General features: G+C 39.4%; 2 protein-coding genes across 3 annotated transcripts in view; both read right to left on the bottom strand.

Moving 5' to 3' along the window:
- WDR36 (WD repeat domain 36) overlaps positions 1–2,021 on the bottom strand; it is a 44,952-nt gene extending 42,931 nt beyond the window's left edge. Inside the window, exons 1-2 of one of the 2 annotated variants that reach the window (XM_058277028.2) lie at positions 1,740–2,021; positions 530–557 (exon numbers count right to left, since the gene is read on the bottom strand). Coding sequence is in view for 1 of the 2 variants with exons in the window: in XM_004466859.3 (XP_004466916.2) it covers positions 1,740–1,901 (162 nt within the window). In the remaining variant the exon portion in view is untranslated. The remainder of the gene's footprint in view (positions 1–529; positions 558–1,739) is intronic. The other variant, XM_004466859.3, reaches the window with a different exon arrangement.
- A 12,331-nt stretch (positions 2,022–14,352) lies between these two features.
- On the bottom strand, positions 14,353–19,057 carry TSLP (thymic stromal lymphopoietin). The gene is made up of 4 exons (XM_071218574.1): positions 18,872–19,057; positions 17,976–18,020; positions 17,188–17,484; positions 14,353–15,181 (listed from the first exon to the last, which is right to left on the bottom strand). The coding sequence occupies exons 1-4, from the start codon at positions 19,055–19,057 to the stop codon at positions 15,038–15,040; spliced, it is 672 nt and encodes a 223-aa protein (XP_071074675.1). The 3' UTR covers positions 14,353–15,037.
- Positions 19,058–19,558: the final 501 nt, after the last annotated feature.

Raw genomic sequence — 19,558 nt, 5'->3', positions numbered from 1 at the left:
TCCTCACCCGTGTGGTAAGCAGGTCAAGGAGTGCCATGCCATGCAGGGGTGCCCCCCCCCCCCCCCCGCGCAAGGAGTGCCCCCGGTAAGGAGAGCCGCCCTGTGCTGGAAAAAAAAAGCGCAGCCCACCCAGGAGTGGCGCCACACACAGGGAGAACTGATGCAGCAAGATGATGTAACAAAAAGAGACACAGATTCCTGGTGCCGCCTGACAAGAATGCAAGCGGACACAGAAGAACACACGAAATGGACACAGAGAGCATTGGGGGAGGGGGGGGCGGTTAGGAAGAGGAGAGAAATAAATAAAAATAAATCTTAAAAAAACAGTCATAGCCTAAGGCACTGGTTCATCCTAGCCATATAAAGTCCTTAGGTAACAACACTTCCATACTATGACGTTATGATGAAAATAAATTTAAAAATGCACTACCAGTGTTAGAACCAGAAGGGACTTAAAAATCATCTTTATTACAATGACAATTCCAGTGCATACATAAATAAACGTTAAATTTTTATAAAACATACAAACCTGTTACTCTCCAAACCAGAGGGTCTCTCTGGAAGCAGAGAATAGGGAAAAATATGTGTGTGTTATTTGTCAGGAAGGACACCATGTCAAAAATAGGATTTCAAGACCTTTCGAAGTATGACAGTTAGAAATGCAGTATTTCAGGGAAGAAACTTCGATCGGCAAAACCAAAAGTTATCAAGCAAGGAACAAGTGAGCAGAATGGTGACAATAATCATGTCACTTTAACCCACCCTTTCTCCATTACCAACCAGGGTTTGGGAAGCCTAACCTTCCTTTCCCCACCTTTCTTCTTCCACTCCCAACTCCCAGGTCTTCTCGCTAATAATTCATTTAGTTTTACAATTTTTCAAGGAAGACAACTTTATAGCATGATGACCAGAAAAGAGCTTAATTAACACTAGCTAGTATCATTCTCATCCTCAAGAAAAGGTTCCTCTTTTCAGAGATTACACTCTCTCAGAGAAGACGAAAGAAGTAAAACATGTTTAAAAAACAACAACAATTAAAGACTATGTCAAGGAATGAGATATTAAAGGAGAAAAACCACTTACAAGCAGGAAGCCCTTGGGCAAGTAATTTAATTGTTCAGAGATTTAATTTACTAGTTACATTATGGTGCTACGGAATGATGAGGCCTTGCAAAGAAAATGCTGCAAGGCTGAGGAAAGGGCACCGAGCCAGAGATTCGATACTGTTTTTGTTTGTTTGTTTGTTTGTTTTTTAAAAAAAAGGTTCTCAAGGAAGCTTAGAGAAAGAGGTTGGGTTGCCATTAAACGTGGAGAGTCCCTTAACTAATCTCACCCTCCCCAGAACCCCTTAAAGACTTAGTGTGAAACCCAGCTGGTATCCACGAATTACACAATAAAGTTGCTTGTATATCTTTCTCATGAAAATGCGAGGGAAGGAGGGCTTGTCTTAATCACGTATACATCTTCAAGAGAAGGCAATCAATATTACCTATTAAACAAACATAGTAACACAGAACTAAAACGTTCTAAGTGCTTTCTTCTTAGCGAGGCTGCCTCCGAAACTCGTCCCCAGATGATCGCGAGGGCCAGATTAGCACGTGGATGAGATCAGGCAGGGGAAATAGGTCAGGAAGGAAAGCCCTAGGCAGGTGGGAAAAGAGAGCGAGAACGCCCCCAGGACCTAGTAGGAGGCCTGGGAAGGGTCTTCCTGGGAGGCGGAAGATGGAGGGATCACTCACGTCGTAAGTATGGAAGCTCTTGCCCACGCAGGTCGTCACATAGAACCGGCGCTTCAGTGCACTAAACCGCACCACATGTGGAATATCGGTACTAAAAAGCCCCAAGGCCCGGAACCCAGCGAACAGCGCGCTGGCTGTACGTCCTTCTGTGCCGCGCTCCATCGCCGCCACACTAGCGGCTTTGGTCCTGAGAGAGAATACACACCCGGCGCTTTACTGCGCCTCGCGGCGAAAGCCTGTGCGAAAGCCGGTGACGCACCAGCGGTTCCGCTACCGGCAGCCAATCGCATGTGCGGAGCGTACTCCTAATGCATTTAAAAAAGAATTCCGTCCGGAAATCTCAAAGGACGTGAGACTTCGGTTCCGCAGACCACAGTTCTCCGAATTGTGACCCTGGGGACACTAGGTGCTAAGCTGATGTCCTAATACATTGAATCAGGTCAAACGTGTTAGCGCCCCTCTATAAAAATAGAGACTATCGGGAAAGTTTGAACACTGATTAGCTATTTGATGATATTAAGAAATTATGCTTAATTTTTTTACGTGATAGTAGTATTGTAGTTATGTATTTTTAAATCCTTGACGTATTTACGGTTGAAATGATGTGTGAGGATATCCTTCAAAATAGTCGGGAATGACGATGGAGTATAGCTGAAACAAGGTTACTACCTGGGGCTGCGGGTGGGTACCGAGTGGTAACAGATGGGCATAAGGGATCTTTGGGGTACAATGGGATTGTGGTCATGGTTGCACATCTGTAAATTGACTAAATCTGAAATTGTACACGTAAAACAAGTGAATTTTATGGTATATAACATATACCTAAATAAAGCTAACAATAACAACAATCCTATGCTATATTAATAACAATAATTGAGACTTTTTTCTCCATTCATTGCCAGAGACAGAGAGAAGGACAGGGAGGAGAAAGGAAAAGGAAATAGTTTAATCTGAAAATTGCCCTAAAGGTTCTCACGTTGTATTAGTTCTTCATGATAGAATTATCTAGAGGGCAGTGTTGGTGTATGTCTTGTCATCAATACAATTCAAGCACATTTTAGGTGTATAATATGCACAAAATGAGGATGTTTAGACTATAAGTGTTTATTAATCTGGAGAATCATTAGGAGTTGTTGTGAAGGCATAATTTCACATGCTTACCTCTATAAGTGTACAGAAGCACTTATAGAAAATTAGCGTCTACTATCCCAAAAATGGTCTTTTCTCAAGCAACACCCTGATCATCAAAGATATTTCTATTTTCAAAAAATAAAAAATTGGAGGAATAATGGGTTCTTGTAGTTCTCTTTCTCACCTCTTTTTGACTTGCCTTGCTATAAGCCCCCAAAAGATCATGTAAAACTAAATTTATCGGTCATTTCAGAATTCCAAATAGCTGAATATGTGGCTAGATGTCTGACTACATTTTTGTCAATGTCAGTGGTGGATGCACAAAGGAATCGCTAGTGCATTACAGCCCAGTATTCTAATTCAGAAGAATTGACTCCAGGAATCTGCATTTAAACAAGCATCCCAAATAATTCTGTTGCTGGTGGTCTACAACCCATACCTTGAGATCTCTTGGTTATTGAGAAATGGCTGGGACAGTGATGCTGTTGCAAACTGGAAATAGATGAGATGAAGGAATATGTGTTGCTGGAACATGTTATCAGGGCTTGCCATCTTCTGGCACCAGTTGAGCAAGGGCTCTGTTGTAGCAGCTCAGTCTTGCATGATGGAAAACCTCAATCATTTATGGCCCTGAAACTCATTCGATTCATTCTGGAGTCTTCAATAAGTTTTACGGAAAGGAATCTCACTTAAGAATTCTTTTCAGCCCTTTAAAATAAGAATAGAGAGGCTGTTATTTACTCTTCTGGAGATTATGTTTTATTTTCTAGAGAAGTTAACCTTTCGTAATCCAGATTTGGACAGCAGGTACAGAAGGGTGTTGAGGTTAAAATCGGGGAGAAAGTGAAAGTCTACACACTGACCAGTGGATTCTCCAGTTTCTTCCCACCATGTTCCCAGAATACCAACCACCAGTCCTAATATACCCCTAGACAGGAGAATGCAGGAAACATCTCAGGGAAAACTAAACAGTCCCAGATCAAAGACCTATAGGTATTTCCATTTGGTCATCCCCCAGTGAAAATGTCTTTTGCCATCTGAATAACCTACATTTCATTCAAGAAATATTTACTGAGCATCTATTAAATGTCAGATACTTCTTCATGCTTCTGTGATCAACCCAGACATACAAAAATGTTCCCTTATAGAGTTTACATTTAAAAAGACACAATAAACAAACAAACTGCAATTTTGAAGGACATTAATAAGTGTTATTTTAAAAAAGGCATGGCGTGGCATAGGAAGTATCAGGGCTACAATTTTAAATAGAGTGGTCAGGGAAATTCTCACTGAGAAGGTGACATTTGAGCGACGTAAGTGGGATCACAACATATATAATTTTTATCCTATATACATTATATTGTGATTATTGTCTACTATAATTAAAAATTGAAAATATTATTTTAATGCAACTGTAAGGAGAAGATATTGCTGACTCACTGACCATGACAAAGAAGAAGGGTGGAAAGTTTATGGGTCCATGTTGATATTTGTTGAGTTAATGACTCACCTTGAGACCATCCCACCTCTGAATTTTGAAACTTAGAAAAAAGTGTTTTTTTTCTGTAGCAGATTGATTTTTCCAACAATGATCACAAACAATACCACACATCCCACATGTTCTTCTTATAGTGTGATCTTGACATTACCACCATCAAATCTTGGTGTCTATTTCTCTTTCTTTGAACATGAGTGAATCTTTTTGGCGGCTTCAACCAATAATGTGTGGTTAAAATGCTATTTTATAACTTCTGAGACAGATAATAAAAATATCTTGAATTGCCCCCTCTTGAAATGTGCAACCATGCAGTGAGGAAGCTGAAACTAGCTCATGTGGAGAGGCCTTGTATAGATGTTTTAGGCTGTCACCAAGGTGAGGTCTCAGCTTACAGTCTGCATTTAACCAACATGCCTTTAATAGCCATTAAATCACTCTTAGACTTTAATTCGCCTAACTGAGACTTCATTCCTACTGTGCCCATTCAGAATTTCTGACCCAAAGCACAGTACAATGTTTATTTTATGTCTCCAAGTATTGAGGTGGCTTGAGAGGATTTTGAGAGGTTTCTGGAAAGGTCTACCTTGTTGCCTGAACAGGTACATAATTGGAAATGGTCCTCTGCTTGAAGTTATCATATCCACATATAACACCTTGAATTGCTGCGGCCACCTTTCAAACATGAAGAGAAAAGCCTGAGGAAAATACAACACACTGAGAAAGCAGAGCAGAAAGACAAAAAGAATCTGGGTCCTTGATGTTGTCTTTGAGCTAGCCAAATTACTGAACCCTGAAACCATCCTTTCTCTCCTATCATTATGTGAGAAAGCATTTTATTATTAACAAGCAAGCTGATTAGAGAGTCTCTGTTACACACAGAGATGGATTCTGCTTTGTGCTGAAAGTACTAATATATCCAATTAAATATGGTTTAAACAATAACAGTATTTATTATCTCATGTTTCAAGACATTCAGAGGGGCAAGAGGGTTCCAAAGGTGGTTTGCTAGCTCAACAAATACCATCATGGACCTAGATACTTTCTAACTTTCTACTTGGTCATTGTCAGTGATTCAGTGATATCTTCCCCATATGGTTGCACAATGGCTGCATCTGTTCTAAGCACTGTATGTAGAAACAAAATGTCCAATGAAGAAGAAGAGGAGGAAGGGGAAGGAGAGGAGGAGGGGGAGGGGGAGGATGCAATGTTAATATTACTTATGAAAAAGTGAAAGATACCTTTGCAGTTAGGATTCTTTTTCACACCAGTTAAGAAAAGGACATTATTCTATTTTGCAGATGTGGTGTGTTCTGACTCAGCATCAGCCAGCATCATTACCTACTAAGGTGAAAATATTCGTATCCTCAAAATTTCACTCTCATTTCTATCTTTTGGTCACTAACACAAACAATGAATTTAAATTTCAGGCTTGGAGAAACTATAGGGAAACTCTTAAGCACTTTCAGCTCCATATTCTAATATTTGAATTTAAATAAAACATATCTTTTTTGACACAAGGGCAACACATTTAAAAGCACTTCTTACAATGGCCATCTATACAATTTTCCAACTTTTTTCTTTATGCCAATTCTGAAGGAAAGAAATATTGTACCTTACAGAGAATTGAGGAAAGGCATGTGTCAAATGATAAATACCTGATCAAGTTTGACACCTGATGTTTTGCATGCCCACAATGGTACATCATCCTACTCTTTGACTTAATAAGTGGTTTCAGAAAAATACACTGGTCCTCAATCCAAAGATACTTGGAAGAGCTTCTTAACAAAAGACAAAGAAATGAAATACCTTGTTCTAGTTTTCTTCTTCTTTCGATGATAGTTACAATCACATCTCCCTGATCACAGCAAGTTGCTGTCAAATAGGTGCCAATCAAGACTGTAATAGTAGTACCCATTCCTGGCCATTCACTGGTACCTGAAGTCCTGTCAATAGCTAATTCCAAGATAAAAGAGAAATAGTCAACTGTTTCCTAAGCACTACAGCAAGGGTTCTTAACAAGGGGTCCATAAGCTTGAATTTAAATTCAAAATAACGTTATTCTTGTGGGGACGTGTTGGTGTGGGTGTGATATATTTATTAAATAATACACAGTATAGCGTGGACTTAATAAGGGGTCCGTGGAACAAAAACGTTAAGAACCCCTGCACTAGAGAGAGGGGAAAATAAGAGCTAAAATGCTTGGGAGGAAGTTAGGAAGAACAAGAATGTATGAATTATGAATAAATAAATATAAAAGAAGATATTAACAGGCCAAGCCTGCTTTTATGACAATGACCGTCAATGTGTTAAAGTGCAGTTACAAGACACCACCAACAATAATAATAGACTTAACTTGGGTCAAAGGCCAAACCCCAACTACATACAATTTCCTGGAGGTAGATCACATGCAAAGGTCACAGGCAAACCCACATTAAAATTTAAAGCAGAAATTAATAAAACAAAAAGAGCAGTTTCATACTTATCACAGAGGTTAAAGTGAAAATTTAATTTCTAAAAACGTGTTTAGTGGCAGGAAAAAATAAGTAAATAACTGATAGGAATTCACAGAAAAACTGAGGAGCAAATCATAGCATTTCAAAACATTTTGCATTTGATTTTGAATTTTTCAGGAAGAGTGTCACCATCCCAGGCTCCAGAGAGGCAGTGTAATATAAATAGAATAGTGAACAGATCTCCTTTATCTACCTTTTGACCCAGGACACCTGAGCTTCTCTAGGCCTGAGTTTCTTCTTTAACTGGTGTTCTCCACAGAAAAGAGCAGGTATTCTTGGAGCAGATTTTCATCATTATGATAAAAATAACTTCAGTGGACTTGCTCAATAATGTAGTAGAATGGCCAGTATGTTTCATTGCCCCATTTAAAGCTGCATTAGGGTCTTTTAAACTCAACAAAGAGGAGCCCTTATAGGTTCCCTTGGTAAGTAGAACTGATTACTTGGGGGAGGGAACTGGTTACTTGGGCAACGTGGATGGACGAAGATGCCTCCTGGCAAAAAAGAGGTCAAGTTTAGATGCTCATAGAATCCCTGGATTGACAGAGTATTCTCTGAGGTCTGTTGTCAAAAGCAGAGAGTAGGGGTTGTAAAGAGGAACTTACCATAGTGGAAAGGGGAGTCTGGGTGGATGATTAGAGGGAAGAAGAGCCTTGAAATCCTGGAGAAGGCTAATTATGGAGGAATGAATAGCAGAGTCTGCACCCTTCAGGAGCCAGCTACCCTGGCTTGATATAGGTTTGGGGAACCCAACCATGAGGGTGTGCACATGAGCTGTGACCCTGGAACCTAGGACCAAAGGTCATCATGGAATAACTTTTGATCTTTTGCTGTGTTTTTTTCTGTATGCATTCAATTTATGGAAAAAAATTGGTTCCCTAATAAGATTGGACTTAAGCGATTAATAAATAAAAATGTACATGACCATATTTATACCTGACAATGATGAAAAGAGTCTTACCAATTATGTCTCATTTACAAAACGAATAAGGGTCCAAGTAGATAGTCTCTTAGGTTTCTTACACTTCTATAATTTAATTAGTTTATTACAAAAATGAGAGTAACTCACTGGCTAATGTGAAAATTTGGCCCAAATGTCCCTGAGCAAGACAATCATGATTTATTTTACAGTACTTGGCAAAAAAGTTGTGAATACTTGAAATCTTTAGGCAATTTAAAGAGCAGAAACTAACAGAATGATAGCTTGTTATTTGGTTCTTGACCTGTATACTTACTTGTACTTTCATTTTTACTCTAGATTTCTCAAGAGCAGTGCACAATTCTATCCATGTGTGCCTTGAAAGTGAACAAGATGCTAATGGAACTTTTTACTGAAATTCAAAAAGTCAGTAGAGATTCTTACTACATAAGTAACTTATTAGGTTTATTTTATTATAAGTTAATACTTCAGGGGGTAAGCTCCATGAAGGCAGAATTTTTTTTTGTTTTCTGTTTTGTTCATTGATACATACCAAGCACCCAGAATAGTGCATGGGACAAAAGAGTAACTCAGTAATTATTTGTTTAATGAACAAAACTATATTTAAATATATAGCATACTAAAAGTGTAAAAAGTTCTTTCCATTTCATATTAGTCATATTTCCTTCCAGAGTGGTGAGTTGTGTACATTATATTGACATTCACAACATTTTTGCCCCCTCCCTGTAAGGTGTATATTCCTGTCCTTTGGCCAAGAACTGTAGTAAATCTTTGGTGGTGGGGATGGGGGGAGCCTTTATTTTGGTCAGTGGCGTACAAACAAATGAAATGTACACCATATCTCAGCAAAAGCTTTAAGAGTCACTATATGTTTTTGCCAAATTTATTTCTCTTTTCCTCTGCCTTGAGAAAGGCTGTCCTATATGGGAGCTGCTTTTTAACCCTGGCTACCAGAATGAGAAGATGTGTGAAAAATAGCTGTAGGTGATTTGCAATTGCCAATTTGTAGCATGTGTGGAAAGTAACTGTTCCTGGAAGCCAATGAGATTTTGGGGTGGTTTGTTGTCTCACTATAACCTAGAGAAAGCTAATTACATATAAATTCTGGAGAAATATATGAAAGCTAGCACAGTAAAATGACATTTTATATTTATGAGTTAAGTTATTAAAGTTGCATTATGGAAAGTGAGGATTGAGCTACAAGGTTCTCAAATGATAAATATCCTATGGTATAATTTTAAGATTTTCAAATTATTCATGTTCTCATTTGTGTGGCCAGGGATGATACAGAATGAAGGCTCAGTGGATGCTTAATCTTTAAATAGATGCAAATTTAATTTTTATTTTGCCTTTTTCTGGTTTATTTTGTTTTGGTGGTGGTGATGGGGGGGGGCGGGGTTGTTGGAAAAGAAGCCTGTAGGGAATATTGACAGGCCTTGGAACAAAAATGCTTATTATATATTTACATTTATCTAGAAGTAATGGGAGAGGGGATGTGGAGGAACAGCAGGTATGACTGACATCAGAAAGCTTACCTGATAGTTATTACTGCCAATTCAATTTCTGTCTCATGGCCTTTAAGGAATTGTTTATTCTTGGGAAACAAGTATTTAACTTTCCATTTCATTTTAATTCATTTCCTCAGTTATATTTATTGAAAATCTGCTATGTGTTAAATAAAGTAATAGGATGAGTTAAATAAGATTTCACCAGATCTTCCTCACACTCCATATCCATTTGCTCTACTTAACATTCCAATTTTCATGTACAAGCTATCTGTTGCAAATACCATCTACACTCATCCACGATACAAGTTGAAATATTTTGTAATCCATCCCCAGAAGAAGCATAGCTTATGGGAGGGAGGATGAGAGAAAAGGGAGCAGAGGCAAAAACACATTACATCCATGAGCACATATTTTCTTCTTTATTAGAGAAGTCAGATAGAACCATCATGCATATGATACAGGATTCCCAAAAACCACCATTACTTCTTTTTTAAAAAAATTTCATGTTATGTTTTTTTCTTTCTTAGAGAAGTTGTGTGTTTACAGAAAAAAATTGTTCATAAAATATAGTATTCCCATAAGCCAACCTATTATTAACCCTCTACTTTTGGTATAGAACATTGCTATAATTGATGATAGCACACTTTCATAATTGTACAATTAACCATCGACCATGATTTAACTTAGGATTCACTGTGTAGTGTAGATCTGTTGAGTTTTTAAAAAATTTTATTCTGTTAACATATATACAATAAAATATTTCCCCTTTAAATCACTTTCAGATATCAGTGCTGTCACTCAAATTAACTGTTAACCATAACCATCATCCATTACCAAAACAATTCCATCATTCCAAACCCTATACGTTTCAAGCATTAACTTCCCATTCTCTATTTCCTCCCCATTCCCTGCTAACCTGTATTTTAGATTCCTACTCTTATGAGTTTGCTTGCTCTAATTATTTCAAATCAGTAAGATCATACAATAATTGTCCTTTTGTGTCTGGCTTATTTCACTCAACATGATGTCTTTGAGGTTTATCCATGTTGTTGCATGTATCAGACCTTTATTCCTTTTACAACTGAATAATATTCCGTTGTATGTATATACCACATTTTATGTATCCATTCATAGGTTGATGGACAATTGGGTTGCTTCCATCTTTTGGCAATTCTGAATAATGCCAATGAATATTGATGTGCAAATATCTGTTGGGGTCCCTGCTTTCAATTCTTTTGAGTATGTACCTAGTAGTGGGATTGCGGGGCCATATGGTAGTTTTTTACATGGCTTTATGAGGAACCACCAAACTGTCTTCCACAGCAGCTGCCCCATTTTACCTTGCAGTGAATGAGTGTTCCTATTTCTCTGCATCCTCTCCGACACTTGTTAGATTCCATTTTCTTAATAACACCAATTCTAATGAGTACGAAATGGTATCTCGTTGTTGTTTTTTTAAAAATTTAACTTAAAAAATTTTAAATTCATTTTTAAAAAATATTACATTCAAAAAATATGAGGTCCCCATTCACCCCCCACCGCCCCCACCCCACCACTTCCCCCACAGCAACACTCTCCCCCATCATCATGGCACATCCATTGCATTTGGTGAATACATCTCTGGGCATCGCTGCACCTCATGGTCAAAGGTCCACATCATAGTCCACACTCTTCCACGTTCCATCCAGTGGGTCATGGGAGGATCTACAATGCCCGGTAATTGTCCCTGCAGCACCACCAGGACAACTCCAAATCCCGAAAACGCCTCCACATCTCATCTCTTCTCCCATTCCCCACACTCAGCAGCCACCATGGCCACTTTTCCCACACCAATGCCACATTTTCTTGATTACTAACCACAATAGTTCATGAATAGAATATCGCTAAGTCCACTCTAATCCTTACTGTATTCCTCCATCCTGTGGACCTTGGATTGGTTGTGTCCATTCCACATCTATGTCAAGAGGGGGCTTAGATTCCACATGGATACTGGATGCAATCCTCCTGCTTTCAGTTGTAGGCACTCTTGGCTCCATGGTATGGTGGTTGACATTCTTCAACTCCATGTTAGCTGAGTGGGGTAAGTCCAATAAACCAGAGTGTAGGAGCTGAAGTCTGTTGAGGCTCAGGGCCTGGCTAGCATATGGTCAGCCCAGAGATTCAGATCCCCTAGATATATCTTAAACCCCAGCACCAACTACAATTCTGGTAAAGTAACAGGAAAGGCTTGTGAAAAGAGATCACATCTGAGTCCAGCTCCATCATGCAGAAACACCAACTCCAAAGAAGGGCCAACTGACATGGCAGTGAACTCCATCTGCTATGACCATAAAACCTGTGGGTCTCTTTAGCCCTCAGAAGAACCAATACCTGGGGTTGAATCTACTTTATCTGTCTCTGAGACTCTGCTCAGGTGTGCATAAGGGCAACCCTTTTGATAACCTCTAGACTCTTTTTTAGAGACTCATAGCCATATAAACTCATTTGTCCTTTCCATTTCCCCCTTGATTTAGGTCAAAAAGCATTTTTAACTCCTGTTATTATATGTAGACAGGGATATTCTACTGGTCTGAGTTGAACCTTTTATTCAAGGTCATTTTCTAGTTACGTCATCAGCTGGTACTTGGTAGTGATCCCTAGCGCCAGGGAGGGCTCATCCCCGGGAGTCATGCCCCACGCTGGGAGGAAGGCAGTGCATTTACATGCTGAGTTTGGCTTCAAGACTGGCCACATTTGAGTAACACGGAGGCTTTCAGGAGCGAACTCGTAGGCACAGTGCTGCTGTAGGTCTTGTTCTTATTTCAGGTGTATAGGCTCACAAGCATAGTCATTAGTATCAGGGGCTCACTGTTGGACCCTCATTCCTTCCTGGTCCTTCATTGTTGTTTTGATTTGCATTCCCTGATGACTAATGATGCTGAGCATCTTTTCATGTGCTTTCTGACCATTAGTATATTTCTTTGGAGAGATGTTGATTCAAGCTTTTTGCCATTTTTTCATTGGCTTGTCATCTTTTTGTTGTTAAGTTGAAGGATTTCTTTATGTATTCTGGATAGTAAACCTTTATCAACTATGTGGTTTCCAAATATTTTCTTGGCATTGTATAGGTTGTTGTTTTACTTTCATGATATAATCCTGTGGTACATAAAAGTTTTTAATTTTGATGAGGCCCCATTTATCAATTTTTTTCTTTTGTTGCTTATGCTTTGTATGTAAAGTCTAAGAAACCATCGCCGAACACAAGGTCTTGAAGAAGCCTCCCTACATTTTCTGCTAGGAGTTTGATAGTTCCAGCTCTTATATTTAGGTATTTAAGCATTTTGAGTTGTGTGGCGAATGAAGTATGGGTCATCCTTTTTATCTTTATTTTTAAATTAAATTTTTTTTTTGAAAATAGAGATCCAGTTTTCTCAGCACCATTTGTTGAAGAGACCATTCTTTCCTAATTGAGTGGTCTTTGCTCTCTTGTAAAAAATCAGTTGGCCAAAATGTGAGGGTTAATTTCTGAGCTCTTAATTCAATTCAACTGGTCTATATGTCTGTCCTTGTGCTAGTACCATGCTGTTTTGATTACTGTGGCTTTGTAATAAATTTTAAGTTTAGGAAGTGTGAGTCCTCCAACTTCATTCTTATTTTTTAAGGTGGTTTTACCTAATTGGGTAATTGGCTTTATTTAATTACCTTACCCTTCCATATAATTTTTTTTTTTTACCCCCACCCCAGGATGGCTCCGTTGTCTGTTTGCTTTCTGTTTTTGCTAGTTATCTGTTCATTGTTCTTGCTCATTGTCTACTCATTGTCTGTTTGCTTCTTCTTTAGGAGGCATCCGGAACTAAATCCAGGACCTCCAGTGTGGGAGGCGAATTCCCAACTGCTTGAGCCACATCCACTCCCTGCTTGTTTTTTTTTTTTTTCCTTGCTGTCTGCTCATTGTTCATTGTTTGCTTGCTGTCTTGCCCATTGGTTTTTTTTTTTCTCATTGTCTGCTCATTTTTCCCCCTCAATGCCTGCTCACTGTTTGCCTGTCTTCTTTAGGAGGCACCAGAAACTGAACCTGGGACCCCTCATATGGGAGGCAGGTAACCACCTGCCTGAGCCAGATCCTCTCCCCCACCTTCCATAGAAATGTGATGATTGTCTTTTACATTACTGCAAAGATTGGTGGATTTTCATGGGAAATGTGTTGGATCTATAAATCTTTTTTATGGAATTTACACCTTAATGATACTTAGCCTTCTGATCCATGAACATGGAATGTCCTTTGACTTATTTAGGTCTTCTTTAATTTATTTTAGTAATGTAGTTTTCTGTGTACAAGTTCTTTACATCCTTGGCTAGATTTATTCCTCTATTCTGAAGATCTCCTGGATAAGAACCGTGCCTGTTTGCTGTTATAACCTCAGTAGTCAGCAGAAGGCTTAGCCTACAATATGTGTTCCTTATATGCTTACTGAATACTAAATGCAAGCTTCCTCTTACCTTTTGGAATGTAAGATGAATTTAGGGATACTGAACATCTCTTCTCGTATAGCTCAGGCCCAGTCCTCTGAGCAGTGGTCTAGGAAACATTTTCACTTCTAGAAATAATACATGTATTCCCATCTACTCTGTTTTGGCCTGGCTCTGTGGCTAGTGTTGCCTCTCCCACTGGTGTCCAGAAGGATTCTGAGTGTAGGGTAAGTGAGAGGGTACCTGTTACTCTAGCCTGAAGTAAGCACTCAAGAATAGGAGGATTTGACCTCTTTGTTCCCCTTGCTCTCTTCTGGGAGAATCAAAGATGGAAGACAGAATTTAAGAAAACTATTATTGGAATGCATCCTGAAGCTACCCACCCCCAAATATTCTCTCCCACAGGCACAGCCAACAGGTACAATACAAGGGAGGGTGAAGTGACCAACAGTCTCCAAGAATGAGTGGAGGAAATGACCTGAAGAAAAGTGACATCCCTCAGAAGGTATGTTGTGAAAATTGTCTACTAACTAAACTGAAAAGACCATTCATAAGAAAGTAATTTTTTATGAAAAAATTTTATTAAGAAATATATAGTGTCCATTGCAAACATTTTAAAAAGTGCTAACAAAATAAGTTATTTTTCATGAATTTAAAAAATACATACATTTTAGCTATAACAAAGGTACTTCTTCAGGATTTACTGGCATATTCCATTCTATCAGGTAGATAATTTTTAAAACTTGACTTAGAATACTTTCACAATATTTTGCTTCAAAATTCTTGCAGATTGGTTAATCACATTTAAAACTGTATGTGCACCCTCTTTTGCTTTTATTTTCTTCCTTTGAAAATTTTTAGTATGAGAACAAAAGAAGTATCATTGCAAGTGAACGAAAAGCCTGTCTTTTAAGCAGATAGAGGTTTAGATGCTATCACTGAGTTCAACATTTTTCCTTTTACCAGGGAAAAAATTCTATTTCTAGTACACCTTTAGATTCTTCCCTTATGGTAATTCCAGCTGAAAATTATTGAAAGGAAGCCAGTGGCCCAGTTATCAATATTATAGAAGATTCCCCCAACTCTTGAGGCATAGTACTCCCTTGTATTATAAACCACCATTAACAAAAGCTTACAAAAATAAGTTAAGAAACTCTTCAATAATTAAAAAGTAGCTATTTGTGGTATTTAAAATGCCACAGTTATATTTAATATTCTATTTAGCCAATAAAGATAATTTATTCTCTTGCTGTGAAATACTACTGTATTAAAGATGATTTATTTTGTTTTGGTGAAATGCGACTGAAACGACGCCACCATCCTAGTAAGTTAAAGACTTGTTCCAGGCATTTATTTGTTGTGACTTCTTTTTTTCTCCTCTTCACTGTCTGGGTATTATTTGTCTGCAGAATAAGAGAATAAATTGTCAAAATTAATATTTACTATCTTTAACAGCTGTTGAGTTGCAGATTATGTTGTCTTCTCTATGCCAATTCACCTCTCATGTGCCTCCAACACACCTGCTTACTGTACACCTGTATGTGTTTCACCACAAGAATTGCACTCCCACTTCTCTACCCACCTACTCTTGCTACAAGGCCAAGCATCACCTCCTTCACAAAACCCATCCTAATTTCTCAGACCTTTCTTCTGGAAACTCCTCTAGTGCTTACAAGTGTGTATTACTTAATTTGGCACTTTTTAAAAAATTATTACTCTACCATAAATATTCCCTATACCACTGAGCATAGTATCATATATAAGAAGCACTGAATATTTATTGAATAACTAAACAAATGAAAAATTGATGATTTCATTATCTCTCTGATAAGATCACATGTTCCTCAAGAATAAGAACTTCCTGTCAATCTTAGAACTCCTCAAAGACATCATTAAAGAAACCTCTTCTATTAATTGAACCAAAAGTGCCCCCCCATAAGCAAAACTACTGCCTAAATGACACTTGAAGCTTATTCTAAAGAGGAGTCTAAACTTAAAAAAAGATTCCAATACACTCTGGTGTATTACTTTGCCTGAATTAACCTTGAGTAGTGACAGCCTGGACCTCCTAGACAACAGTCTTCAAACTGTTAGGGTCCGCCACGTTACTAAGCAAAAATATTAGTCTAAAATCTGTTGAATAAGGTAAGTATTATTCTCATACCCCTCCTTTGAGCTTGGGAGTGGGCCTTAATCCATGACCCCAGACTCTCCCTTTCTCACAAGTTGTTCGTGAACATGATTTAGCCAGCTTCCTGTGCTCTTCTTATATAGAAGAACTCTATCTGTAGATATGCTCGGGCCTCCTTGATAAGATGGCATATAGCCAAAGAGGTTTCTCACATGGCTGCCTGGTATTGAATTTCAACCCATGTTCAGTCCAAGTCACCCTATGGCCTCAGTCTCTGACCCATAAAAATTGGCAGCGTTGGTCACACAGACACAGAGTGTTCAGACTTAGAGTACAAAAGATTAATAAGCAGCAGCCATACATATCTACACTTGTCTCCCTTTGTCCTTCTAAAATTTTCATCATGAAGACAAATTCCTTGCTTTACTTGCCTGCTGAAAGAAATATTTATTGAGTACTTGTATGCGCAAGGCACTCTTACAAATGCTTTTACATATATTGACTCATTCTTTCTCATCAATGCCCCATATGGGTCTTACAAATATAATCCTCATTTTGCAGCTGAAACTGAGGCATACATTTGCTAAGTAAATTTATCCAAGTTTTCACAGTTAGAAGTGATGGTACTAGGATTTAATGTCAGGCAGGCTGCCTCCAGAGTTCCTGCCCCTAAGTCTTCACTATACCATCTCCATATTTAAAGTTACACATTTATTCAAATGCATGTAACTGCATGTGCAAAACTCCATTATGAAAAGGGTCAGCCATACTACCCACACAAGCAAAAAAGGAAATATAGGGTAGAAACAATGTCTAATTTAACATTTTAAGAAAGGAGCACACAATCATTAAACCCAAGAAGTACTGCTCAAACTTTGGAATGGATAAGAATCTCTTAAGGAGCCCCATATCCAGGGATTGTGATTTTGAAAGTCTGAGATGGGTCCCTGGAAATCTGCATTTTGGATAAACATCCTTCCATGCTCCGGGAGACAGAATATTCTAATATAGTCTCCCTGAGTATACCCTGAAACACTGCCCTTAAGTTTAGAACCATAATTCAGCCAAAACAAAATCAGAACCCTAAAAATAGGTGGGGTTCTGTCTAGGCATCCATATGGGACTAATTGATGACTTAGGACTTTTGCCCAGCTCATTTGCTCTTCACAGGATAAAACCCGAATAAAAATCATAGAATGTCTTCTGCAGCAAGCTCCAGCTTAATTTAAGGTTAGCTCTAAGACAGTAAAAGGAGAGCGTCGGGCGCGTCGGGCTTACCTGACTTCTAGCGTAGTCTGGGCAGTGCTGAGTTAGGGTGGCATTAGTTGTAAAAGAAATTTCCTTGGCGAGTGACGTGCAGCCGTGGGTAGGATTGAAGGTAACGCTTACGATTTTAGTGAGGCAATCCAGCTGTTCAAGGGAAGCAAAGATTACGAAAAAAGGAGAAAAAAACGGGGGGGGGGGGGAGAAAAGGGGGAGAAAGAGTTGGCAAGAATTAAAGAAGAGATGAGAGACACAACAAAAACCATTTGAGTAAAAGGGCAGGCAGAGGTTATGGTTGAGGAAAGGGAAAGATCAACGGAAGAAGGAAGGAAGGGCGTTGCGAGAGTATCGTCGCGTAGTCGGAAAGAGGCGGGGAGGAAAAAGCAGACACTGTTAAGCAGAGATCGGGGGCGCTCCTCCAAGCCTCGGGGCGGAGGCGGCGGCCAGGAGGCGGCGCCCAGCGCGTAGGCTCGAGGCCCGGGCGTCCCTGACGTCGCCCCTAGTCCCAGTTCTCGATTTGCCTTTCTTCCTGGGAGGACAGGCTCTCCTGGAATCCCGCTCCATCCGGGAAAGATTTCCTCCCCTTAAATTCGACACAAGCGGCTTCCGAAGCTGGCGGGCACAGCTCTGGAGATTTCTGGCAACCAGTGCTGACAGTCCAGTCGCCCCTAGCCCGCCGGCGTTGGCGCGGAGCTCACACACCCAGCCCGGCTCTACACACGGCTGGATCCCCCCCAACCCTTCCTCCCCGATCTCCTGGCAACTCTCTGGAGAAAGCCAGCAGCACTGAGCACCCTACTCACCCAGTCTTTACAGTAGTCGGGCTTGCTGAACTTGGTACTTTCGATCTGGAAGAGAAGATAAATTACAGGTTTAATGGCAAGGATAAAGGCTTCTAAATACGAAGACTTTGGAGGGTCTCTGAAAGCCGTTTCTCTTAGGTACTTGTTTCCTATGCATCTCGCTCGTCCTTGCGCCTTGACAAACTAGTGAAATGTTTAGAGTCTACAGATGGTGCTGGCTGGTGTTTGAAAACTGGACATCAAAGGGTCCTGGTCCCAAATGGAGATTCCTGCCCTCCAAGTAGGCACACCTGTAGGGCTACACATGTAGCAATGATGCCATTCTTCAGATTCCCATACTTGCCATCCATGCATTTCACACATGCACACTCTACCCAGAAATTAGAATAATCAGGAAAATGATAATTACTGCATATTTAAAAATCCTAAGCACACCGAGTTCCATAATAGCATCTTGAAACATCTAGAACACTACAGGAAAATCTGAAGTGCAGCTTGCCCTGAGTTGTCTTCACTCCTTAGTGCCTAGCTCACAAGAATTCCCTCTCTTTTACTCCTTTTTTCTTTCTTAATCCCTTACCCACTCTGTCTTTTTACTGCACAGTCAGATCAGCACTTTAGAAGACAGTAGCCACCCCTGATGGATGATGTGATACTTATCATTACTTGCTCCCCATTAGCATCTGCACACTTGGAACATGCCAATTTCTAGAAGGTTATTATAGAAACCAGTATATTTGGATATCACTTATAACACATCTTGACAAAATGCTGGGCCATGATTTTTTTCCAAAATTAGTTTTCTTTCCATAAAATTTAAGTTGTAGTTTGTGTGTCTGTATGCCTATACCTTCAATGGGAATACATTTGTTAAAAACAAACATTTCTTCACTTACCTGTTTTATATATACATCCAGGACTGGATAAATGACTTTGTCATATTCCTTTCTAATCTCTTCAAAGTCACAATCAGAGAAGTTGTAGGTTAGCACCAGCCCTGCCACTTGCAAGATGAAGATCTCCCTGAAAAAAACTGACAGAAAAAACAGTAAAAAACAGGCAAGGTACTTGGAAACACACATCCACCCCAGTTTTACACTAAACTCTCTCCTCCAAGACAGAATTGTTTAGATCCGGAAGGCCTGCCTTAGGGGCTGTTGCCCAGGGAGCACTCTCTGCCTCACATTCCCAGTCCACTTGAGGTCCATATTCACCCATGCTGTTGATTTAAGTTGAAGTGTCTCCCTAATGCTCCAGAGCTTTCTGTCTCCACATATATAATACCTCAACGCCTACGGGCTCTTTTCTCCTAGGCCAATGATTTTCTTCCATGTCACTCTCTCCCTTTATAGAATTCTGAATTGATGACATGAATGAAAAAGTATGGTCAGCTAAATCTATGAAATTTTAAACTTAGTAAAATCATCAGGAATTTCCCTCACCTTCCCCCTTTTTGATGCGAAGTCTTGATATTTGCCTCATTGTGTTCTCCTAAAAGGATTCCCTCACCTTCCAAAGATGCATATTTGTCCTAAAAGGCAGTTTCCATGGCCTGCCCTTTTCTTACAGTGTCCTATACAACT

Source organism: Dasypus novemcinctus, chromosome 2 (assembly GCF_030445035.2).
Source record: "Dasypus novemcinctus isolate mDasNov1 chromosome 2, mDasNov1.1.hap2, whole genome shotgun sequence".
NCBI lineage: Eukaryota > Metazoa > Chordata > Mammalia > Cingulata > Dasypodidae > Dasypus > Dasypus novemcinctus.
Note: the sequence above shows the minus strand (reverse complement) of the source record. Positions and strands in the feature narration are given on the sequence as shown.